The sequence below is a fragment of the Equus przewalskii genome, chromosome 14, assembly GCF_037783145.1.
Source record: "Equus przewalskii isolate Varuska chromosome 14, EquPr2, whole genome shotgun sequence".
NCBI lineage: Eukaryota > Metazoa > Chordata > Mammalia > Perissodactyla > Equidae > Equus > Equus przewalskii.
Window position 1 is genome coordinate 75233448 of NC_091844.1, and position 25537 is coordinate 75258984.

General features: G+C 50.6%; 1 protein-coding gene across 8 annotated transcripts in view; it reads left to right on the plus strand.

Moving 5' to 3' along the window:
* Positions 1-25537, plus strand: part of OSR1 (odd-skipped related transcription factor 1) — a 98411-nt gene extending 72874 nt beyond the window's left edge. For 2 of the 8 annotated variants that reach the window (XM_070574358.1, XM_070574359.1), the window contains exons 2-4: positions 12617-12779; positions 23169-23868; positions 24624-25537. In XM_070574358.1, the coding sequence (XP_070430459.1) occupies positions 23201-23868; positions 24624-24759 (804 nt within the window). In that variant the 5' untranslated portion in view covers positions 12617-12779; positions 23169-23200 and the 3' untranslated portion in view covers positions 24760-25537. Of the gene's footprint in view, positions 1-12616; positions 12780-18288; positions 18666-19076; positions 19207-19294; positions 19551-20539; positions 20685-23168; positions 23869-24623 lie in introns of those variants that run through there. The other 6 variants (XM_070574356.1, XM_008536605.2, XM_008536604.2 and 3 more) reach the window with 6 other exon arrangements.

Genomic DNA, 25537 nt, shown 5'->3' on the forward strand with positions numbered 1-25537 from the left:
TTGCTTGAGCTGAAACATTGGTCTTTTCCTACCTTAGACTTGAACTGAAACATCTGTTCTCCTTGGGTCTCAAGCCTGCCATCTTTCAGACTGGAAGTTGTACCATCTATGCTCCCAGTTCTCAGGCCTTCAGATTCAGACTGTAATTACACCATCAGCTCTCCTGGGTCTCCAACCTGTCAACTGTAGATCTTGGGACTTCTCAGCTTCCATAATTGTGTGAGCAAATTCCTTATAATAAACCTCTTAGATAGATAGATGATAGATAGATGATAGATAGATAGATAGATAGATAGATAGATAGATAGATAGATAGATATAGATAGGTAGCCTGGAAAACCCTGACCAACACAGAGGTCTTAACCTTTAGTTTATCAATATTCAAAGAACACTTTAGGCATTTTCCCAAAAAGAAAAAATTAGAGAGACAGAAGAGTATCTCTCTTTGCAAATAGCCAACCAATCCCAGTGTGGACTGAGCTTTTCCAGCTCCATCTCATGGCTCCTTCATTCTATCTTGAGCTGCTGCTGCCCTGGGTCCCTAACTTTCATTACCTGGAGAGTGTGACCATTTCTCTCACTATGAGCCCTGGTGTCCATCACCAAGTGTGGCTTAGACCTCATTTCTCTGCCATCTGGAAGTTGTTTGAAGCTTCAGAGGAGTCTGCTGCGTGACTTGGACAAGACTTGCTCTTGCTTCTCCCACCCTTTGAGGTCCCATACTGTCCCCATTCTATCCTGGGCCTCCTATTATGTTCCCCACTTAACTTGAGGCACTTTGCCTAAAACCTCGCTGAGGGACAGTGTCCTAGAAGTGTTACACACCACAGTTTTCTTGGCTGCACAAGCTGTCACCCTACCAGACTTTTGGCATCTTCACGAACAACCCCTTCCAGTAGACAGCATCCTTCCAGAAGACAAGACAAAGGAGGGAGGGAATTGTGGGACCCTAGGTTCCTCAGGCCCTTGGGGATCTCACTTGGGCTTAGCTCTGCGTCAGGAAGCCAGTGGCTCTCAGCCAATAGGGCACAGATTCCAGGAAAGACACATGCTTCAGGCACTGGTTTTGCACAACAAAACCAGTTGTGTGTGTGTGTGTGTATCCCGTTTCAAAGAACTCACTTGGTCAACCAGAGTAAATTTATGTTTGGGAAAGCCTGAAGCTTATCTTATTTGGGGGGGCCTCCTTTAAGAAAAAGTTCAAAATTGCAAAACAAAATTAGGTTTGAAAGTAAATACTTATTTAGAATGAGAAAAAAATCCCAAACCTACATAGTTTAAGAGTTGACAAATGCCACACACGTCAAAAAATCTAGAAAAATAATTTAACATTTTTTATTGAAGTATAATTGACATACAATGTTATATTAGTTCCAGGTGTACAATATAACTTAATATTTTTAATAATTAATTGCCTGATTTACCTCCATAGTGGATTGTCCCTAAATTTTTGGCTACATAGTCTTTGATGACCTTTTCATATAAGAAGAATTTTGGTATAGAGAGAATAAAATATAATTTAGTCTTTCTTCTGGCATGATTGATCAAAATTTATTTTTCACCATTTATAGTTTAGGTGACTTTATTTCAGTTTTACACCTCACTATTGGTAATATTGTAAATTTTTAAGGGTTAGGAAAACCTCTATCAAGGGTCTCGTCTAAGAGTAAGTAAAATTTGAAAGAATTTCCCACAGACTATCTTCCAGCTCCATCCACGTCCTCCTCTTTTTTTGCTCTACCCACATACTTCCGGTGGGGGCACCTCAGAACACACGCACATGCCAATGGCACCTCTGGTCTTCAGCTTCATGTTACAGTGCCTGGTCATTCTGCAAAGTGGGGACAGGAGTCTTCCTGGTAGCCAAGCCTGTGTCAAGGAAAGTGTGACTGACGGAAAGTCAGAGTGGAAAGGAACAGCAGGCTTAACTATCTCAGTTAAATATCTTACTTTTTCAAAATTTACAAAAATATTTGACAATACTGTACATTGCTAGACTCCTGCCAGGGTCTCGAAAAGGGCCTGGATAAGTGAGGGGAACTGAAACCAGCTTTGTCAGTTTCGTGGTCGATCTCTCCCTAGACAGTCCAATTAAGTGAGGCCTCCTACCCCTGCTCTTAGGCTTTTTATCATCTATTCCTTATTTACAATCCATATCCCTGAGTCTGATGTCACCTGGTCCAGGAAGACCCTCCTTGAACTCCTAAGACCAAGCTAGGTGCTCCATCCGTGTCCTCCTATAGCACCCTGTGCTCCCCTCTTATGTAATACCCACCACCCAGCATTGCCATGGTCTGTCCCCTAGTCTGTCCCCCTCGGTAGATTAGAAACCCCAGTAAGGACAGCGACTGTGCCTTCTTCACCACTGCATCTCCGTGGTGATACTGGTACTCAGTGATGCTTGTTAACTCTACTTTAAAGAAATGAGAGAATCAGCAGTTTGCTCTGGTTGTTTCTAGGATTTAGCCACCCTACTGATGATCCATCCTTTGGTTTCAGGCCCCCTGGATGAATGCTTTGGCAGTGACTTCTCATTCAATTCAAACTTGACCTCCGTCTCTGGAATTTATCCTTCCCAAATTTGTTTGGGCTTTTGCAACTGGCCTCCTGCTGCCACCTCCTTCCGGAAGGCAGCCAGGGCCTATGAAATAAAAACATCCACAACCTTTCCTTTCTAACCATGACCCTTTGCTTTTGTACATGCTATAGTCTTCACGGTATTTCCACACACATGTCTTTAGATCCTCCCCACAAAACAGGCAATGCAGCACGGCAGGGATATTTTGTCCCCTATTATAGAAGAGCAAGAAGCAGGAGTAGGGGAGAAGAGAAAGAGGAGAGGGAGGGAGGGGACAAAAACTCACAGATCTGAAATGATTTAGCCAACATCACAAAGGGACCTGGAACCAGTATGTAAGCTTTATAAATCCCAGCCCAGGCCTCTTTGTACTAAACCGTCCTTTTGAACAATGCAAAGAAGCGCTACGCTGGGAGCCATTCATCTTCAGAGCTTTAAGAGAGAGTTCTAGAAGCCAAAATGGGTGATGAAGCTTTTTAGGGGAGGTGGGATTTAAATTGAGCCTTAAAGTTTGGAGGGAATTTGGAAAAGATGCATTCTTGGGACAACAGGAACAGCAAATGCTTGGGGAATGTTAGAATACTCATGAGTGCTCTCATCATTGGTCCCCAATACCTCTCCTTTCCAAGAAGAGGAACTCACATTGTATCAGCATCGCGAACTAGCCAGTGCGCCAAGTGCACTTTCAAGTGACTGGATGCCTACACTGTGTGCAACTTGTCTTTGCACAGAAAGGTGAGCCAATAGTGCAGGGCATTCTAATCACTGAGTGGGGCTATGGCGAGTGCTGAGTGTGCAGGTTGCTCATTGCACTTGACCCTTGCTTTCCTCTACGTGTCTGTCCACAGCAGTAGCCTGCCTGCAAATCTCAAAGAAAGATGGAGAAACACAACCTGCAAAGACAGTTGAGGCCCCCACAGGAGCATAGAATTGCCTCAAACTAAGTACAAGGGCTCGTGAATATTTTACACCCCCTTTGGAAGTCCCCTAAACTCTCTGCCTCACTGGTTTCCTGGTACAAGATCTAGTAAATCTGCACACTCAGCTTAAACTTAGTACCAGGCCTCATAATGGAATGATTACATGTGTTTTGTGTGTCAGAGACCTGACAGGAAGATTATACAGCATCGTGAAGCAATCGTTGGGGTTTTGGCAGGGAAAGAAGGAGATAAATATGTGTCCAGGGGAGAGAAATGGCAGCTCATGGATTTGCTGCCTCGATGTCATTCAATCATTCAGCAAAAATGTATTAAGTTGAGGTCAACACACATTTATCAAGTGCCTCCGATGTGACAGGCATTGTGTTACATCCTGTGAGTACAGAGGTGCACAGGACACACCATTTATCCTTGGAGCTTATGGAGAAGTCCACCAGAAGACACAGGCATAGAAGAGGTGATTTCAGTATAACGTGGTGAGGGGAATGAAGAGGTTGTGACAGGGTGTGGTGGCAGCAGAGAGGAAGGGTACTCAGCTCAGCCTAGAGCATCAGAGGAAGCTTCTGCGGAAGACTGGAGAGATGACCAGGGAGAAGGGGGACGAGACCTCCAAGCCACAGAAACAACATGAACAAAAGTAGAGAAGTGCAAAATATCCTGGTACGTGGGTGAGTTTGGAAGGGGGAAGGAGAGAGGGATAGACATAAAGGGACTAGATCGAAGTTTGATGTTACCAGAGTGAACAAAAGATTAAGTGCTGTAAGTGTGAGAAATGCTATGCTTCAAAGATGAAGTATCGACAGTTCTATCAAGGAACCGACCAGTTGGTCAAATTGATAAGTTAAAGATGCCTTTAAAGCTATAAGACCCTATTATAAAAGATACCAAGCCCAAGAGAAGCGGTAAAGAACCAAAGGTGAGTTAGAGAATTACATGGAATGGGTTTGTTAGAAGGCAAAGGCACTGGCTGGGAGGAAGGCTTCAAGGAGTTGGTGATACTTGAGTAAAGAGAGAATAATCCATGAGTGGGTTGAAAAGAAGGAGAATGTAATTCCAGGAGAAGAGGACACTTTGATTAGAGACTCGGAGTTAGCATTGATTCTGGTCATGTTAGGATTGCATAGGAAGCGAGATGATGCTGTGAAAAAATTTCAAAATAAAAAAATAAGGTCTTTGTATAGAAAGCTAAGTGGGAGAGATGACTTCCCGAGTAGATCAGGCTGGGAAGGGAGCATGAAGAGAGCCACTCATGGGCTAATTTGTACAATTACAAGAAAGAGACGGTATGGGCAATGCTCTTGTAATCCAATATTAAGCTGCGTCCAGAAAGCTCCCCTTTTTCTACAACTGACGGGAACATCCTGTTCCAAAGTAGAGAATACAAATAGGGCTCTGGATCAAAGAGAAATTAAAGAAATCTGCAGCAAGAAGCCTAATATATGCAAGTGCTTCGAGGCCTTTGTCTGTGGCCTTTTAAAGGGGATGACTATATCTAAAGTGACCTTAGAATTTGTCATGGAACCAAGACAATTTGTTTGGGAGAAACGCTAAACAAGACAAGATGCCAGGAAAACTGGTATAAATCAGGGTAGTATAGGCAAGCTGGGACACGTGGTCCCTGTATCAGTCAGGGTCCAGTCAGGAAAACAGAAACCATGCTAGGCATTCCAACAGAGAGAATTTAATAGAGAAAATGGGTGAAATGGGAGTCTAAAAATCACAGTGGGAGCTCCGCAGTAACACAAAGGTAACAGAGGTGGGGAAACAAGGGCAAAGGTGGGCTTATCAGAACGTAGAAGCTTGGTGAAGGGACCCTGCTGAGCTGGGGCTCAGCCCTCTGGGGAGGGAGCGCATTGCTTCTGCTTCTGGAAGGCTTGGGAACTCAGAAGAGGAAGTCTACGGAGCAGGGCTCAGCTCCCTGAGGAGAGGACACCGTCAGTTGGCGATGGCACCTTCCCAGGGCATGATGAGGCTGCTCTGGGAGAGCTGAACAAAGGTGGAGACTGGAATCCCCTGGTGATGCTAAGCGAAGCGCAGCGCCGGGCAATGCTGACAGAAACAGGGAGCAAACTGCCTTCTAGTCTCTCCTGATACTCCCTCTTCTCAGTCTAACAGAAAAACAGCTGGAAAAGGAGAAATGTAGTTTTCAGGGGTCCAGCTCCAGCATCACAAAGTGTAGGAGGGTTGGTTGGAACTGAATGACATTGGCAGAATAACTGGCACAGTCTGACTATCCTTGCAGCGTCAGGTTTGAAAACTGTCCTGATTTTGATGAGAATTCTCCTAAAAGACAACTCAGTTCAAGAAGTGATGAAACCACAACCTGGTCCCTGAAGAAGAAAGAAATAACATTCATCGGTTATTCCCTCTGTGCCCGGAGATTTACAAATATTGGTTCATTAATCACAATAATTCCATAGACAGGCGCTCATCCCAGATGAGGAAACAGAAGTTTCAAGTGGTTAAGCAGCTTGCCTAAGACCAAGTAGCTACTAAGAGGCAAGATCAGGACTAGAAACCAGTTCTGTGTGATCCCAAAGCCCAGTTCTTTCCACCACTTCTTGGTCTTTCTGTGGGGGAAGCTGCTTCTTCACAGGGCTGAGAACCATGATCCTGGATGGAAGAATGGTGGCAGGACCATCCCTAGGGACCATGGGACAAATGACCTCTGCCACCACTCTTGAAAGCTCAGGCCCCCGGAGGTCATCTGTCCTTTGAGTTCATGTCTAGCCAGATTCTAGCAACACCTAAGTGACTGACTCCTGCCCAGTGCTGGCCTCACTCCCATCTGAAGGAGCCAGAACTTTGAACGAGCTCACCGCATCTCGGAAGAAGCATCACGCTGCAGCCATCTATAGCCACATTAAGTTGTGTAATGTCACAAAAGCATTTATATCTGTGTGTCTGTCCATGTATTTGCATGTCTTATAAATTCAACCTTACTCAACAGGATGACATTCTTGGATAATAGGCCACTCAGCCAGAGAGCCAAAAACTGCAAAGGCGAGAGTTATTTTTTGGCTGAATCAAGTCTCCAGTCTTAGCTGAAGATGGAAGCAAATTGTGCCTGTATTTTCTGGAAACGCTGACGCTGAGATGGGACCTTATTGAGGAATTCACCAAGGCCCAAGGGAACTGAGAAGATAAATGCTACCAGGCGGCTGCAACTTGAGCAAAATTCAAAAACAATAGAACGTCAACTTAAGATCATAGACAGCTATGGCGAGGGTGACAGAAAGCAAGGGAAACGACTTGGTCCCGAGACCAACGAGGACGTACATAATGGGTGATGGCACTACAAACACTGCTTTGAAAGGGAGCCCGAAGGGAAGGAGGCTGAGGCGGCTCATCACCGAGGAAGAGGGAAGGGCAGCCGCGGTTTGGCCACCTGCCCGCCCAAATGCCCCTGTTCCAGCCTTCACCATGGTTTCCCGAGCAGCTCGGGAGAGCCAGGTATGGGTTTCTCCTGTCATCTCAGTGCTTTTGCTGGGAGAGCTTTTGGGCTCTTTAGGAAAGTGACTTAGCTGGAGCCACAGTTCTGCCAGCGTGGCAGCTGTTACCACTTATACCAGGAACATCTGGCCTGAAGATTGCAGTAAAAGTGACACTTGTCTACAGAGAAAAAATGTTGAAGTATACATTTTGGACATGAAGAAATAAGTAATGACATTTAATGTTTTCATAAAGCTGCTACACTGAGCAGCAATCATCTAAAGCCCAGGGCCCAGCATCCGTGCGTCTGGACACCGCGGCGTGCCTGCGGGGTTTGTGGAGGGCCCCTTCCCCGGAACATCATTGCCTAATACAGGCTTTGTCCTCTGAAGACAGAGAACAAAGAGAGGCCCTCGTAAGACCCCTCCCTTCAAGACTTAACTCACAAAGATGGGGAGCAGGGAGCAGAACGTAAAGAGCACCCGCCGGATGTCAGGAAAGCTGGCTCTGAGTTGCAGTCCTGTTACTGGGGAACGCATATTTCGAGGCTCAGATTTCTCTTCTGTGAAATGGAGGTGTCAAAGATGATATGTTTAAGGTTCCTCCAAAAGTTTATACTCTGTGCTTTTTGGAAAAGAGGCAATTCCACCACTTCTATGCCAATCCCGTAGGTTAAACATGATTCTTTCCAGACCTTGCTCTTAAAATCCACATCTCCCTTGATGTGGTGATTCTTACAACCCCTCCAACCTCAGAACGAGGGAGTCCACCCCAGCTGGCCTGAAAGCCCTGGGCTCCTGGAAAAGAAGACAACAGCTCGAGAGGGAGACAGTACTGCCAACACCCATCATGTCCCCGTGCTGCCCTGCTGATGCTCTCAGCCGAGCTGGATGTGTGGCAGTGTGTCTCAACTTTGGCATCCTCTGTGTTTTGTTTTTTTTTAAATGTGGGGATGCTATGGAAACATTCCTATTGTCTTTTTTCCCTTAGGTATGCTGTTTTTTTTTTTTTTTTCTTTTTTTGGTGAGAAAGATTGGTCCTGAGCTAACATCTGTGGCAATCTTCCTCTCTTTTTTTTTCCTTCCCAAAGCCCAAGCACATAGTTGTATATCCTAGTTGTAAGTCATTCTAGTTCTTCTATGTGGGACGCCACCACAGCATGACTTGATGAGCAGGGTGTAGGTCTGCTCCCAGGATCCAAACTGGTGAACTCCAGGCTGCCAAAGTGGAGCACACGAACTTAACCACTCGGCCACAGGGCCAGCACCCTGCACTTGCTTTTAAAGAGCAGGATTGAGAAGAAGATGAGGCACACTTGCGAAACTGGATTCCCTTTAGTTGGCAGAGTGTTGATGAGGATGACATCACTATACTGACTTCGGCAGAGACTGGGATAAGTAAGTCAATGCATATTTAAAAACTTTGTGATTTGTGAGATATCAACTCTTTGCACAATTTTAACATGCTATCACTAATTATGGATGCTTTTTGAATTTAAAAATGTTACCTGTGCCAAAATTACACATGAACAATGAATTCTTAATGTGCAAATATCATCAACAATATGTACGTTAAGGTGTAAGTTCATGACTCACCCAAGAAGATCCTATGAGCCCCTTCCGATTTTCTCTTCCACTAGGAGGTGGGAGGTAGAGGCAGGTACCATTGCTCCCAGAATATCATCAGGCTCCATGACATGCTACCTCCCTCACTTCCCACCTCCTAACAAGTTCCCAGGTGCTGCTGAGGCCGCTAGCAGACCACACTCTGGGTACTGAGGGTACCTTCACTATCGACTTGGGCTTTGGAATCAAACACACCTGGGTTTGAGTCCTGACTCAAGACTTACTTAGCTATGTGACTTTGGGACAAGTTATGTGACATTTCTAAGCCAACTCCCCTCAAGCAGAAAGTGAGAATAATCATCATACCGACCTCTTAGTTGGCTGTGAGGATTCCGGCAGATCAGGCAGGCGCGCAGGACTCAAGAGAGGAGAGGACCCTGGAAGCACTGTGTCAGGCTGTGCCCGCTGGGGCCTCATTCTACTGCCAGGACTGCACGTGTGAGCCTCAGCCCGGCCTCAGGAAGGCCCCCTGGCCGTCACTTCTCTGTTCTTGAAACAGGGTAAGGGAATGATGCCTTCTCCTGGAGGCACCCCACAGCAGAGTCATGTGTGCTCAATCCACTTGGCTCCTTCATGACCAGAGTCACTCCAATGGTGCTAGTGATGGAAATCACAGTCCTTTTGGTCAAACCAGGGGCCTCATGTGCACCTGACTTCAGGAAATCAATATAAACCCTTTTGAAGAGACGTGCATTACCTCATCTACATGTACGATAGGTGACTAAACTTGATAGTACTCATAGAGAACACTTTACACAGCTTTTAAAATTAATAGACATGTGAGGCTGGCCTGGTGGCACAGTGGTTAAGGTTGCATTCTCTGCTTTGGTGGCCAGGGGTTCGCTGGTTCAGATCCTAGGCACGGACGTATGAACTGCTTATCAAGCCATGCTGTGGCAGGTGTCCCACATATAAAGTAGAGGAAGATTGGCACAGATGTTAGCTCAGGACCAATCTTCCTCAGCAAAAAAAAGAAAAAAAAAAGAGGGGGATTGGCAGTGGATGTTAGCTCAGGGCTAATCTTCCTCAAAAAAAAAAATTAATAGACATGTGAAGTGAGTTTTTACCAAAACAAAATTGGAAAGGATTGTCAAAATAAAAGTATTTTTAAAAAGACCTATTGACTAGGGGCTGGCCCTGTGGCCGAGTGGTTAAGTTCGCGCGCTCCGCTGCAGGCGGTCCAGTGTTTCGTTGGTTCGAATCCTGGGCGCGGACATGGCACTGCTTGTCAGACCACGCTGAGGCAGCGTCCCACATGCCACAACTAGAAGAACCCACAACGAAGAATACACAACTATGTACCGGGGGGCTTTGGGGAGAAAAAGGGAAAAAAAAATAAAATCTTAAAAAAAAAAAAAAAAAGACCTATTGACTAGCACCTAATGTCCTGATTCAAGTGGCACAAAGGAATAATCAGCTCTCCAAATGTCCCCTCTCCTGTCTTCAGCTGTCCGTGTGGAGAGTAACTGACCATCACATGATGAGATCTGGAATATGCAGGGTGAATGGGCAAACCAAGGACTCCTCACTGAGACCGCAGCACTTCCTTCTCCTTGCAGCTTCTGATAACATTCATAGAACAAACTGCAGATTGACAAAAAGGCCCACCAGGTGACTTTAGAGGCCTCATTTCCCTCCATTTACCCCAAACCTCATCAGCTTCCCAACACCGAAGCTAATTCCCACTTCCTGAAGCTACACACCCCCTGGGCCTCTGTCAGACCGGACTTTAGAGGGCAGCTCTGCTCCTTGGTTCTCTCCTGGGCCTCCGCCTTCCCAAGGGAGCTTCTCCTGCAGAAGTGACTTTTTTCTCTGTCGGCTGAGATGCGCGTTTTTTCCAAGACCTGGGATGGCTCACTCAGTGGGACAAATCCTGCGTGCTGGCAGTGCAGAGCCGCCTCCGTGATGTGAGGGGAAGGAAACCCCAGCCCCGGCCTTGAAATCACTCATGATTCTGCAGCATGCAGTGGAACTGAAGTTTAGGAACAAAGAAGGCTTTTGACGATTATCAGGTAGAGTCCTGAGTCTTCTCTTAACAGATAAAGAAAAGGAGGTTTAAAAGAAGAAACGCCTACTCAACCGTATAAAATGCTTTAACGAAGAGCCGTTTCTTTGACTCTGGATAACTTTTCCATCCTCAGAATTCTCCTTAGCAAGAGCCGACTATCAGGGGGCAGACTCACACTTTACCAACGGTTCTCAATGTATGTGCTCAAAAGATCACCCGCATCCAAATCGCTTGTGGAGCTTTTAAAACATGCAGACTCTCAGGGCCCATTGCAGCCCTCCTAAATCAGAAACTCTGAGGATGTGCCTGGGAATCTGCATTGTGGCAAACTCTTGGAGTGACTTTGTGGCGTAGGACTTTTGAAAAGCACCTTCTTAAACCATTAATATGTTAACTGTCAGTTACCGCTCCAGCAGGAACTAGGTGACTGGTCAGCTCTTAAGCTGAGTCTGGTGATATTTGCCCAACTTCCCTTTCCTCAGTGGGTGGCCCTTGTACCAGGTTGATTAAGACTGAAATGCCCAGTGGCAAGCATCCTGCTGTGTCAAGCATCCTGCTGTGACACTCCAAGCTCCCAGTCCCTTTGTTGCCTGTGCAGGACCACTGAGAACCAAGCTCCTTCCATTCATATGGGCCCAGTGGCCTTTTGTAGCTCCCTCTGGCTATCTCCTCAGAAAATGAAGAAAGAACAAGCCCCACTACAATACATGACTTATCCTTTTTTAGATAAATCTCCTGAAATATTTGTTACAGACTGAATTTTTGGCAAACCAAGTCCTGATTCCAGAAATTCTTTATCTGGAATACATCAATAATAATACTTTAGTTTTAAGTTTTCTCTCCATTTCCTTATTGTTGACATGTGATATGCAAACTAATACCTAAATATACTGAAAGATCCCAACTATTAGTCATTTTGAAGTGAAAAATCGTATGCGAATAGATTTCTCATTTTTGTATTTTCGATTTGCTCAAGTGTTTCAGCAAATGCTTTTCAGAGGAAAGGTTCTCATGTAGGGAATTGGACGTGTAATCAGCAAATTGATTTGCCTGGAGTCGCCTGAGAATATTGGGAGATATGGTGGGAGTTGGTATTCTAAGCGCTGGCACCAACTTCTAGTGGAGACCGCGGAGGAAGGGCGCCTGGCCCCTGTGGCTGGCTAGGACAGGGAGTGTGGTTTCCTGTTCTGTGCAGATGTTCCGCTCCACTGTGATGTGGCTCACATCCACAGATACCACTCCTTCTCCTCCTGAGTCTAACTTCTTACAAATCAGAGAGTGGAGGGTTGTTCTAGCAGAGGAGGTGGTCCTCTCCCAGCTTACTGGTCACTCTGGATTTCCCCAAGGGGCAAGTATTATGGAATATTATCCATTCTACTCTCTCACCCGACCCCACACCTCCCCAAAGCCAGTGCTTGGGTTTCAGTTGCCCCTGGTGGAGGAGCAAACACTTACAGCTGCATCCAATACCTTCCATGTTTCCAGGGCAACTGTTTCTCTCCCAGTTGGGCCACCACTTTAGGGACCCAGTACTGAACAGTGTGAACCTAGAAAGCCCCGGGTGCCGTAAACATTGAAGAGGCAGAAGCCTTCCATCCCCTTCCATCCAGTCCCTATCGTTGTTATTCACGCATCAAGGTGAGGCACCCCACAGCTTCACACCACCCAGGGAGGGTTGGTGGCCTTCATAGTTCTTTGGAATGTCTAAATTGGGTCTCTTCCCTTTCCACCCCTCATTGCAAGCTCAGGATGAGGAACTGGGAGCCCCTACCCGTTAACTGGAGCAAAGTGAGCCATGGGTGGCAGGTGAGCTGAGTCCTCCTCTAAGAGCCTGCAGCAGGAGCAGGGGGCTCTTTCCCTCAGCTCCCAGCTTGACTTCTCTTTCTATGTTCTCAAGCCTTTGCTCCAAGGAGTGGTGTAAGAGCTAACAATCGGTCTTGGAAAGCCTGACGTCGACAACTGACACTTTGCCTGTGAACTTGGTCTATGGACTGTGGCTTAAAGCAACCTTATCCTCTGTTTTCTTCCATATTAGAGATTGTGCAATTTCAGCTCTGAATTTCCCAGTGTGCCTGCAAGGATTGCTGTAAGGAAGGTGGATGGAGTCCTGTGAGAGCCGCACGACTGAAGCTCCCAAGGATCTCCTACACTGTGTTTTCTTCTATAGGGAGAAGACAGACCGAAGAGCACGTTAACAGGTATATTCTTGGGACTTCTCTCTTCTGGTCCCTATCCAGAAAGCTGGAGCTTTGATGACAAGGAAAAAAGAGCATCAATGCAGACCTGTAAAGCAGAGAGGAGAATGGTGATTACCAGGGGCTGAGGGATAGATGAATTGGGGAGAGGTTGTTAAGGGTACAATCTTGCAACTAGTAGCTAAGTTCTGGAGATCTAATGCACAGCATAGTGATTATAGTCAATGATACTGTATTAGAAACTTCAAAGTTGCTAAGAGACTAGATCTTAATTGTTCTCCCCACAAGAAAGAAATGATAATTGTGTGAAGTGATAGAGGCGTTAGCCAGCGCGTCGTGGTAATCATGTAGCAGTATGTAAATGTATCAAACCAACACGTTGTACACCTTAAACTTACACAATGTTGTATGTCAATTACATCTCTATAAAAAAATAAAAAATAAATTTAAAAGGTTGTAGTTTTGATGCCAAGGAGAAGAGAGGGTCCAGCTAAAATATTTTATGCCGCAATTCGAGGAAGCAAAGGGAGCTGCAGAGGATCTGGAATCTAACGGCCTAGGAGGAAGGAGGCAGTAGGAGGCATTCCGTGCTTCACGGAAACCAATTCACAGACAGAGTCCCCCTGTCTCCACTCCTGTGGTTCTCCAGAAAGCCAGAATCGGAGTCCGAATCGGAGTCCGCGAAGGAGCCGGACACAGACCAGCGCGGAGCTGCGGCGGGAGCGAGCTGGCGCGGAAGCCGGTCCCTCCTCACCTCCGGGCGCCCTGGGAGCTCGCTGGGAGGTGGCTCTAAACGCGCTCAGAGAGCGCAGAGAAGTTTCACAGCAGATCCTGGCTCGTCGTTTCTCCCAGGACCAGAAACTGACGGTGGTAGATAGTTGCCAAGGAGATTGGATTATTTTTTAAAAACCAAACTCACAAATCTGGTTTGGAGCAGGAAAAACAGAAACCCCGTAGTGAAAGGGAATTCCTCTTTTGTTTTCTGTTTGGAAGGGAAAGAGTGTGCGTAGTTTTAAACGAGTAAAGGAGAATTTCGTAACTTAGAAAATTTTAAGAAAAGAAAAGAAGATTTTAGAAAAGAAAATGTAAATCAAAAACCCTACTTTTAGATAAGACTGAATAGGGATAATTGGATTTGAGACTTTTCGAGGAAGGGGCAACGGGAGATGTCACTTGCTCACCAGCAGGTGGCGCGTTTTCTTTAGGATTGCGTCTCTGAATCTCTCCACAAAACATTGCAGCCAGACTTGCTCCGGGTCCCCTCGCCGGAAATTTCTATGCAGATAATAACCCTCGAGTGTCTGGAAGTGTTTAATTACTGCGAACGCTCATTCCTCCAGCGCCAAACGCCGCCGATGTAGCCCTTCGAGGACGTAGCGCCGCGGGGGTGTGTGGTAAGGTGGTTCTATGCGTAGGGTTTCACCCTGACTGTATATAATTCAGTGAAAATAACTTTTCTTCATCATCCTCAGTTTGATTAGACACTGCATCGTTTCTGATACATTTATTTCCATCTTTGCGAAAAGGAAAAGTTCAGTCATCTTAGAACATAGGTCTGTTGTGTGTCGAAAATCATTCTGACAGCTCATATTTATACAAAAAGTAAAACTCACCACGCCTTTTACACACATTTAACATTTGATCCTCACAACACAAGGCATTATCATCATTACATTTTACTCATGACAGTGTGCCCAGAGTTCATGCACTTCCACATGCATATTCGTGCTTCCTATACATTCTTCTCAAGAACCGAGGGTAGATCTATGCGTGTGTGTATTGTTACATTTATTAAGGTGACAAATAGTTACAAGATACTTATGTGCTCGTAAAGAACTTACCAAACGGGAACTGCCTGGAAAAACAGTTCACTTTCCCTTTCAGTTTTGGTACTGTAACTTGTCTGTCGCTGTCACAATAAACACTCGCTCTTGCGTTCACCTGGGGTCTATTCTCCGAAGACCCTGGAGTTGTCTGTACGTTATCAGAGCGTGTTATCTGCACAACTGTGTGTAGATGTCGTGTTACCTACCTCCCATGCTTAAAAACTTCCCCCAAAGCTGGTTTTTGACCTGATTGATCGTAATGGTTCCAGAGGAACTATTGAGCCATTACAATCCATCATCTAAATGAATACAGAGGGATACCTAAATCTCCTGGTTATTTGAAAGCTCTGTACGTGCGTAAAGGGGGGAGGGGGTCTAATGAGAAGACCCCCAATTGTCCGCAAAGTAGTTGCAGGATACCTTGCTCTGGAAGCAAAAACACGCAAGCGCTAAGTAAATTCTAGTTTTTAAAAATGAGGTCATTTTTGTGTGGCTGGTGAGTGGAGAAAGGTGGGGTTCATTTTTTATCCAAAACACCCCAAAGCAATATAGGCCACGTTCTAGTTAATTTTCTGGAAGCTGCTCAATTTTCACTCCGAAGCCAGGCTGGGGCACTTTCCTTCTCAGTGAGCAGGAGGCGGGAGAGGGGCTGGGGTTGGGGCGCGGAGACCGGCAGAAGCTGTCACCACCCGAAGCGTGCCCAGCAAACGGCGGCGGCGAGGGCTAGCTGCGGCACTGGATGCAGTGCGGCCAACGACCCTGAGGCTCAGGCCGCCGGGGCGATCGCTCTCTGCGAGACCCTACCGGCGCTGGCGGGGAGTAACTCGGACCTGGAGGCCTGGTCGCTACTCGGGGGACCTTTCCCCAAGGCTGCTAGGTCCCAGTCGAAGTTGGGACCCCTTGGGCGCCCGCGGTTCCGCCCCTCAGGCAGCGGGCGGGAAAGCCAGAAGGAGCAGCGGCGGAGTTTGCGCCGGGTCTGGCTGCCGGCTGGAGTTCACGGGCTTAAAGCGAGCAGAGAATGCAGCCTCGGGTGGCGGACGGAGTGCGCTGGACCGCCAGGAATCAGATGGGCGTCCACACAGGAGTTTGGCCACCTTCGCTGGGCTCCAAGGGCCGTAGGCTACCCAGGACGTTTAACAAATTCGAAATGAGACGTCCTTGCGAGTCCTAAACGAATCGGACTTTGTTAAAAAGTATCCTGGTAGCCCTTAGGTGTCCTGGGTCCTGCCCTCCTCAGTCCATCCGAGCTGCAGTCCCGGCGCGGTGCTGCGACCTAGGCCGGCATCAGTTTCATCTTAAGTAGGCGGGGGGAGGGGATGCCTCCATCGCTCCCCCTTGCACAGAGCGGCAGAGGGGTTCCTGGCTTCCCGGGCGGGCTTCTTCCTGCCCGTGCTGCCCAGAGGGAACCATGACTCTGGTTGGCCTCCAGTGGAGAGCGAGGCCACGGTTTAGAGGTCATCCCCTTGGGATCTCCGACTGGGATGGAGGAATCAATCGTCAGCAATTAGCAAATCTTGGATTTTGTTATCCCAGCTTTCTGGGGTTGTGCTTTGTCAGGTACCTAGAAGAAGCCTCAGTGGTGGAAGCCAGGTGTTTGAAACAGGCCTACTTTGTCTAGGCTGTGTAATGCCATAGCCCTGCATCCCCCTCACCTTGTCCCATGCGACCCTGCAAGGGAGGCAGCCAGGACTCCTCTGGGAGGCAAAGCCTGAGACGCTGGGCCGTCAGGGGCCAGCTCCAACCTTGCTTCCTAATCCTGCCCCACACCAGCTACGTTCCAGAAGTTGGCCTGGGTCAAGATCCATTTTCCAGAAGACCTGGCAAAAGTGGCATTAAACAACCAAGTTGTATGGTCCTTTCTTTAGGACCCTAGAGATTCTCTTTCCAAGAGCTCTTGAGGGATCCTACTACTTGGAGTTTTCTAGAAGTCTTTCAGGCACGTTGGCCAAAGGCCCTGGTTCAGAAGAAAAAGGCAAAGAGAAAGATGGAGGAAGCACAGTTGCGCTTGCTGTGTGGAGTTCTCAGCAAGAGGTGGGATTTGTACATCCCAGGAGGCTCCATCCCACCTGAACTTCCTTTTCTTAGGAGACATCCCCCAAGCAGTCTGGATGGCCAGATGCCCTGTGGCAGAGGCCTCTTGGATTCCTTCAGTGTTGATAACGGAGGTTCGAGGAGATTTGTCTCTCAGGAGAGCCTGAGACTGGTACACACGAACTCCCTGGTTAAGGTGGCCGTGAGGGCAGTCCAGGGATGCCCTGCTGGACGTTCCCTCCAGGCCTTCCCCTGCTCTTGGAACTTGCTGCTTTGGAATCTCAGAGAAGGGAGTGATCTCAGCTCCCTTCTGCTCCTAAGGGGCCTTGTCTTGGCCAGAATGTCGCCCCATACTGGCAGCTGCACAGGCAAACTTATGTGGGTCACTTCCTCCAGCACTAACCTGTGGCGGGGGGTGAGTGCAGTTCCCTGGGGCAAAAACTTTTACCCCCTCGTCCTCCACCCTGCCCAAGCCAAAGTTACCTAAGGCCAGAGGCCAGGTTCTGTTCTAAAGACCTGGAGATAAGACAAGGGTCTCCCCCAACTATGCCATTTGGGGCTGCTTCCCTACCATTTCCCTAGGTCAGGGAACCATAACCTTAAAAAGTCAGATCCGACTTGCAGACAGAAGCTGGGTGTTGTGGCAGCTCCTCCCCAGAGAGACAGTACCAACATGCTAGAGACCCAAGGAGGCTGGGATCTGGTCCCAAGGGCTTGGAGGGGTCTCTCAGCAGCACCCTTGGGGCAAACTCCGGGAGTGCAGTCCTGTGAATCTGGACCTATCCGAGCCTGGAAACCAGCCCATCCTCCCCACTCCATGGCTGGGTGTTCCAGAGAGGTGGAAGGGAGGGGTCAGGGCTGGGGTCAGCTGGAGGTCAGCTCCTAGAGCAAAGCAGTCAAGAGGGCACTGGGACTCTCCCTAAGGCGTCGTAAACAGTGAAGACAGAATTTCTCACAGCCGGACCCCTGGCCGCTTTTAGATCCCAAACTCCACCTGAAGAACTTTGCAGCTTGTCTCGCGTGCCTGTGCCGCAAGCTCTCCAAACTCCCATGTATCCTCCCCAAATAAATGAATATGTGATTAGAGGGTGCGGCTGTGTTAGGGTGGGATCCCAGAAGGTTCTGGGTCCTAGGCAAATAACTTTCTTGACCTCCTTCCCTTCTGATCTTTCTACGGAACTCCATAACCCAGGGTCTGGGGTCAGCCATGGGCATTCGGTCTGGGTTACCGCCCTGGCGCTGAGCACGTCCAGGGGCGGCTCCGCACCCAGGGCCCGCCGTCTCTGGGAAGGGATTCTGGGAGAAGAGGCGACTCTGCCAGGGACGGAGTGCGCTGTTGCCAAGACTGTGGCGGGGGTATGCCGCTGCAACCCCCTCATCCGGCACAGGCTGTGTCTTAGGCGCGCAGGAATAGGACCTCGAAACGCGCGGTTAGTCTGTTCTCATCTGCTAGGGGCTGTTTGCTCTAGTGCGCAGGAGTGCCGTCGTGGGCCTAACAACGCAAAAAGGGTCGCACGGGACTGAAGAGCAGGGTATGCAGGTTCCGCGAGGCCCGGGCCAAGCTAGCACAGCTGCCCAAGTCGGCTGCCCGGGTCAGCAAAACTTTCTCTCTCAGTGCGCAGGCGCAGGGCCGTGTTGGGGGGCAGGGGAGGGAGGGGAGGAATCCTGAGGCAAGGAGAGGGAGAGGGAGGGGAGAGGGGGGAGGGAGGGTGGTGGATTAAAATAAGTAGGCGGCTCGGTGCTAAGGGATGAGTGAGTCGGAGCTCAGTCTCTCCCCAACACGTTCTGAGCCGCTCCCCGTTCAAACCCAACCAGGGAGCCGCGAACGAGGCTCACCATCCCCCGGCCGGCAGGACTCCGCGGCCGCTGAGCGCTCCCGCGTGTCGGGCGCTTGGAGTCCCCGCAGCCCGAGAGGGGCCCGGACTCTCGAGCTCCGGGGGGTGCCTGTGGAATCCAGCGCCTCGGGCTTCCCGGGTTCCCCGCAGCGGGAGCCCCAGAGAGGCACTCAGCCCCGGGACCACCGCGGAACAAGGTAACTGCAGCCCTGGGCGCCTGGCTCGGAGAGGGCAATGCGGGCAGGACTCCCGGGTTCCCTGTCATAGCGCGGCGGGTGCCTCCTCTCTCTCAATGTCCCAAAAGGAAGCTCCTCTTGCCAAACGAAGGCTGCGGGACCTTTGTGAAAGTGAGAGCAGCTGCAGCCCCGGGTGGTTGGGGGTGCTGGCTCAGGGACTTCCCGCGCGGGGTCCTCGGCCTCTGACCTCCCGGGAATGAGGGGGCGGGCTTCCACTGCTGCTTCTAGCGGGGCCGGGCTCCTTGGGATCCGGGGCGAGGTGCCCGGGGACTTCGGAAGTCCGGCTCTGGGCCCCCTCTAAGAAACCGGAGCAACTTCATCGGGCACAAACTTTCCCGAGACGCGCGCCTGGCTCAACCTGACCTCCCTTAGCTGACGAAGAAGGAGGAGAAAGTGGATGGATGGCCACGGCGGCGGCAGACCGCGCCAGGGACAGGTGCATCCCCAGCGGGTCGCGGGTCGCGCTTTCGTGTGAGTTTGTCTTTTGCGGAGTTGTGCTCAGGTATGAAGCCGGCTCGACCTGTGAGCGCGGGGCCGCCTGCCTGACCCCGCCTCGCACTTGCGTTCTGATTTCGGGTTGTTGTCTATAGGGTGATTGCTCTGGTGTGGTCAAGGCCTGGAGTGTAGTCCGCAACGGTCCGGGTGCAGGGAAGCATGCTGGGGGCGCGAGCACTGCTTTCCAATTTGAGACCCGCACGCTGGAGTAGCAGTAGCGGAAACACTATGGAACTGCGGATGTCTCCGTTTTGGGTTTGGGGCTTGGAAGGGAAAGATTCGTTTGCTTCCGTGACTGTCCCCTGACCCAGACTTCAGGAGAGGTGGGAGTCCGAGGAGAGAGAGCAAGAGGTGAGGGGCTACGTTTTGAACTAATTTCTTCCCCGAAATGTCTCTGATAAGAATGAAAACCCACATCCAGTCGTTTTTCAGCAGCTCGGGCAGCAGCGAAGTAGGCTCTCGGAGTGTAAAGTGGCTGCCAGGGTTTCTTTGTTGCCACAATTTGGTAAATTTCACCCGGGCTTAGAGCTGCGCGCTGGCTCTTGGGAACAGAAACCACGTGCGAAGCTAGTTAGTCTCCCAGGTTCACGGCCTCCTAGAGAAGAGAAGGGCTGGCAGGGACCGGGGGCGGCTAGTGGGTAGATGTTCTCTCCGAGGCTCCTCGAAGTAATTGCGGTTTCACTACGGTTGGGGAGCAGATCGCTAAGGACGCGGGGGGCGTTTAAGTGTAACGGGATGGCCGCCTAGCCGAAGGGTTCGTTGATCTCGTTCGTTGGGAGCATTCAGCAGAAGTATTCAGTGCTGGTCAGTCTTCTGCCGGGGGTCCGGATTCCTGTCACCACTCGTATTGGGTGTTCGATGTCAGGGATGATTTTCTGAGGCTGCTGATGGGCTCCTCCAGGCGCAAGCTTGGGGAGCTCACTCCGTCCTCATTAATGCAAGCAGTTAACTCGCTCACGCTCAATTAGCCCCGAATAAACCACTTTAATAGACTCTGCACACTTCATTAATGCCCGGCATAGGGCTGGCGGCAGACCGGGGATTGGCGCTCCACTGCGCGAGGGAAGCAGTCCAGGCACCTCGCAGGGATCCCGGCTTCTAAGCGCTAATTGCATCTTCTGAGCGTAGTCGGGACCCTTACCCGCACCTCCCAGGTCCCGAGGCCCACGTTCCTTGCCGAGCGGATGCCTGCCCTGGGGAGAGGTGTTCCCTCTCTTGTTTAAAGATCTAAAGCGTTCTCGCTGGGGGTCCGGGGTCAGGGCAAGCGGACCCGCGGGGTTGGGCGTTCGCTCATCCTCTCCGGCTGGAGAGGCGAGTGTGAAGCTGTGTTTTTCTCTTAGCTGACTGCCTAAAAGCGGATCATGCATTCGGCCCATTCTTGGTACTAATGTAAAGAACCACGTTTCGAACGAATTTCGTCCCCGGGAAAGTCGTTGGCTAGAGCGTGGGGAGCCCTGGCCTCGGAATGCGGCAGAAAATAAGAAAGTGAGTGCGCCGCTGAGGAAAATAAATTGAGTGTTGGGGGAAACAAGATCGGGCAGATAGCCCGGAAAGGCAGGCTCCTAAGAGCAGTGATGGCTGCAGGCACCCCCTCCCCACGCCGAGCCTAAAGTCTTCTCCGCTCCTGGGGGTAGGCGAAGAAAGGCCAGGTTAGTATGCGTGGTTGGTGGGTTCTCCCACCCGGGCACCGAGCGGGCTCCAGCCTGTGTGCAGCCCGAAATCCCGCCGCCAGCACCGCTCGCTTGGCCGGGGATTGGCCGAGCACCGACAGGAACAAGCAGAGGCCCCGGCGGCGCCCGGCTGGCCCCGGGGAGCCGGAGTTAAGGATCTGATTTCCAGCTCCCGGAGGGGAAGAAGAGGTGACAGCAAATCAAAGAGCGCTCACCTCGCCTAAGTCTGGGCCGACCTTTGAAGTTGGCAATCTTCTCTTCTTTCTCCCCTCTCTCTCCTCCCCAACCCAAACCAGTGCCTGCTTTCTCTCTGGCCCAATCCGTATTTTGCTTCGCCGTGTCTCAGGGCTCTAGGAAGGTCTGCGTTCGTCCCCGGCAGGACCCGTAATGCAAGCAGTAGAGAAGACCGCTGCAGAGGCCGTGGCTCTGCTGGCAGGGCCCGTGCTGCTGCTCCAGCGGCGCGATCGCTACAGATTTGTACCACCTTGAGCCCCGAGGCGGAATTAATTGCTGCGGTCCGACTCGGTTTTCCTTCGATTGCTAATTTAACCTGCGCATGCAAATCTCTGCTGGCTCTTGGCGGTTTGCATCCCCCACCCCCAGCAGAGCTTCTTTCCTTATGGCCCCCTACACAGCAAGTGACCTTCCTGCCAGCATTCAGGGAAAAGGATTTCTGGGTCCAGATTGTCCTCACTCCTTTCCAGGACATGGGCCACACTTCCCCGCCATTAGAAGCTTTGCTGTGGTGGAGGCATCGGAGTCTAGGCCTGAGCCTTGCAGGCTTGGGCTTAGGGTAAGCTAGGCTGGAGAAACATCCTGCTTAGGTGTCCGTGTGCGCATTGAAGGAGGGAGCAGAGCAGGGGCCTGCCCAGCCCAGGGACAGGGACTTACCGCAGGTTAGAGGAGAGATCTGAGGAAGAGGAGAGGAATGAGGGGAAAAGGAAGAAGCGGTAACATAGGATTGAGAAGAGCAAGGGAGAAGGGCCCCCCAGGGCCCCTGCTCCTGCAAGGACTTCTTGAGTAGCCCTCAGCTCAGAGCGGGAGGGAGTAGGGAACTTGAGCTGCCCAAGGCCCACTGTGTACTTTCGGCTTTCCTGCTCCCTTTTTGTTCCTCCACTGGACAGACCTGAGTGTCTGGGAGGGGCAGAGATGAAAGGCCTCTCAGCAGAGCCCAGACCCATCCAAGGAGACTGGGGAGACTGGAGACCTTGCCCAAGGAGGCCAGCAGATACCAGCCTGCTAGTCACTTCAGCATGGCTTCCCTTGCAGTTGGAGGGTGCACAGACCAAAGCGGCTGAGGCCCATGGCTCAGTGCTCTTGCCCATAGGCACACCCCCCTTCTCAGGCTTTCCTCACTCACAAACATCCTGAGAGCCCAGAGACCCTGCCCCGTTCCTATGCGGGGAGGGGGGCAGCACTGAAGCTCCCTTGCATGCAACTGCAGGTGTCCTCGCTGAAACGAAGGTGATCCCCAAGAATGCTGGTAGGGAGTCAGTCCACAAGCAGCTGCACAGGGTGATGTCAAAAGGTGCATTAATAGTGAGGCAGAAAAGCAAATTTGAGACTTTTGAGGAGAAAGATGACACAGCTTCTAGAAGCCAAATTGAAGGTCAGCTAGTAGAGCTTAATGCGCAGGAGCCAGGAGACGTGTGGATTTGTGTCATTTGTATGTGTGTAGTCTGTCTGTGAGGCTCTCCGTGGGTGCTGTGTGATCCCAACTGTGTGTGTGTGGGCACGCGTGCACACGCTGGTCCCTGTATTTTGTTTTGGAGCACAACACTGGTCATCCCAGTTTATCTTTGCACTTTGTTATCAACTCCACTTCAGAATGTGGGAATCTGTGTTTCTCTGTCAGTGTGTATTTCTGTGTTTATCTGCACATGAATGTGCAAGTGTGCATACGAGTTCTTGTTGTCTTTTCAGGAGAGTGTAATTCGGTGTGGACTCTGGCTTGGGAGGATGTAGGTTTCTACACACCACTTCCCCTGCGCCTCTGCCTTTCTCAGTGTCCTGCGCACCATAGGCCCTCATTTTAAATTGGTTGCATTGCACAGGATTTAGTTTCCTGATGATTTCTGTATCAAGTTGTGTGTCTCTGCCAGAGGCCACTTGGAGGGAACCCTCGGATCAGAGAGGGTTCCAGTCTTTTCTCTGAGGGCAGTGGGTTCCAGGGGTAGGGTCTTAGACTCCCAGCTCCTGCCCAGGGGGAAATAGAGGGTGTGGTGGGCTGGAATTCAGGAGGAGGATACCTGCTCTGAATTTCTCTTTTCCTCTCCCGGTTCCTTTCTTTTCTGTGCAGATCGAGACTGAGAACCCACTGCAACTACCAAAATGGGCAGCAAAACCTTGCCAGCGCCAGTGCCCATACATCCATCCCTTCAGCTCACCAACTATTCCTTCCTTCAGGCAGTGAATGGCCTGCCCACAGTGCCCTCGGACCACCTGCCCAACCTGTATGGTTTCAGTGCGCTGCACGCTGTGCACCTGCACCAGTGGACGCTGGGCTACCCCGCCATGCATTTGCCACGCTCTTCTTTCTCCAAAGTGCCTGGTGCAGTGTCCAGCCTGGTGGATGCGCGCTTCCAGCTTCCTGCCTTTCCCTGGTTCCCTCACGTCATCCAGCCCAAGCCAGAGATCACTGCAGGAGGCAGCGGCCCCTCGGCGCTCAAGACCAAGCCGCGCTTTGATTTTGCCAACTTGGCCTTGGCCGCCACGCAAGAAGATCCATCCAAGCTTGGCCGGGGGGAGGGTCCTGGCTCCCCTGCTGGTGGGCTGGGTGCCCTCCTGGATGTGACCAAGCTATCCCCAGAAAAGAAGCCCACGAGGGGACGTCTGCCTTCCAAGACCAAGAAAGAGTTTGTCTGCAAGTTCTGTGGCCGCCACTTCACTAAGTCCTACAACCTACTTATCCATGAGCGGACGCACACCGACGAGCGGCCCTACACCTGTGACATCTGCCACAAAGCCTTCCGGAGGCAAGACCACCTACGGGACCACAGGTGCAGCACCAAGAGAGAGCTGTCTGTCTACCTCTGTCTTCCTCATCCTCCTCCCTAATGAGGAGGTTCATGAGACTCCCCTACCTGGTCCAAGCCTCCTAGCTTCTGGGCATTTCCTAAAATCTAGAAGGAATCCATAGAAGGCTCAGGGACAGGTTCTTGAGAACATGGGTGGAGAGAACATGAGGATGAATACGACCTAAGACTAAGTCAGGGCTCCATGAGCTCCAGACAGGCGAGCATAGCTTCTTCACGCCTTCCTCCATTGACAGCGCTGTCCAATACAAGTTCCTGGGACCATGGAAAGTGTTATACGTGACAATCGAGCGCTTGAAATGTACAACTAGTGTGACTGAGAAACTAACTTTTTAGGTTTATTTAATTTTAGTAACCACATGTTTAATAACCAGGCTACTGTCTTGGACTGTGCAGCTCCAGCACATTGTCCCACCACAGGTCCCCTCCCTCACCTTTAGCGTTCACCCAGGCCTTACAAGGAGACCGTGCTGGCCCCTCCTCAGCAAGGCAGGCAGCAGGTCCAGCTGGACCTATTTGCAGATCAGACGTTGGCCAAGCCTCTTCTTCACCTCTCTGCACTAGCCACAAACTCAGCACTTTCTCGCCCCACACTAGGTACCCCACAACCCCCTTTCTTTTGAGGGCAAGCGCCTCACAGCAGTGGGAGGGGACCTCAGGCAACTGTTTCTAACATTGCATCACTCTGTTAAGGATTAATTCTCTGTTTTTGCTTTCAGATATATTCACTCCAAAGAGAAGCCTTTCAAGTGTCAAGAGTGTGGGAAAGGATTCTGCCAGTCCAGGACTCTCGCTGTCCACAAGACGCTACACTCACAGGTGAAGGAGCTCAAAACCTCCAAGATCAAATGCTAAACAGAGCCTCTGGGTCGCCAGGACCCTGGGTCATGCCGCCCCCTCCTCCAGAGGGACCAGAAGCCGACGGCGAATCTGGCGGGCAGCGGGAGGGGCTCCCGGGACCTTTCCCCATCCCACACGTGTCCCCTGGGTCCCCGGCGCACGCGGAACTCCAGAGCCCCGCCCAGGGCCGTGACCCGGGGCCGCCCGGGCGGCTCCCCCAGGACGCGGCTAAACTCTTGGCCAAAAGGCGGTACTCACGTGGCGCAAGGGAAACTGCATTAAAAAAAGAACGAAAACTCCGCGGAGCCGCAGCGGCGCCTCTCCCAAAAGTATTACTTTTTCTATTGTTATTTTATACATTTTCTTTGTTAATTTTTTTTCTTTGACCATATAAGCTTGTAACTCTGACTGCGGAGAGAGAGGGGAGAGCAAAAGAAGTTTTCTGCGCGTTGGCAGCTTCCAACCCCTCCTCCCGCCCCCTCCCCACGCTCGGGAGCCTGCAAAAGTGTAATCCGTGTATCTGCTTCAGCCGCCCGGCCCTGGGGCCGCGGGCCCGGGAGCGCCCCCTCCCAGCTTTGGCCGCGCTGCCGGCCAGGGGCTCTCAGCTCTGGGGCCCCGGGGATCCAGGGGCCCGGCCTCCGGCTCCCCTGCTCCGCCGCCCGTCACCGCGTGCGAGCAGCCGGCGAGGAGCAGGGCGGTGTATTGCGATTGGCACTTTATGCTGACCATCGGTAACGGACATTTATCACTGGAGTTTTTTTTTAATATTAAATAAACGGTTATTTTACAGGCA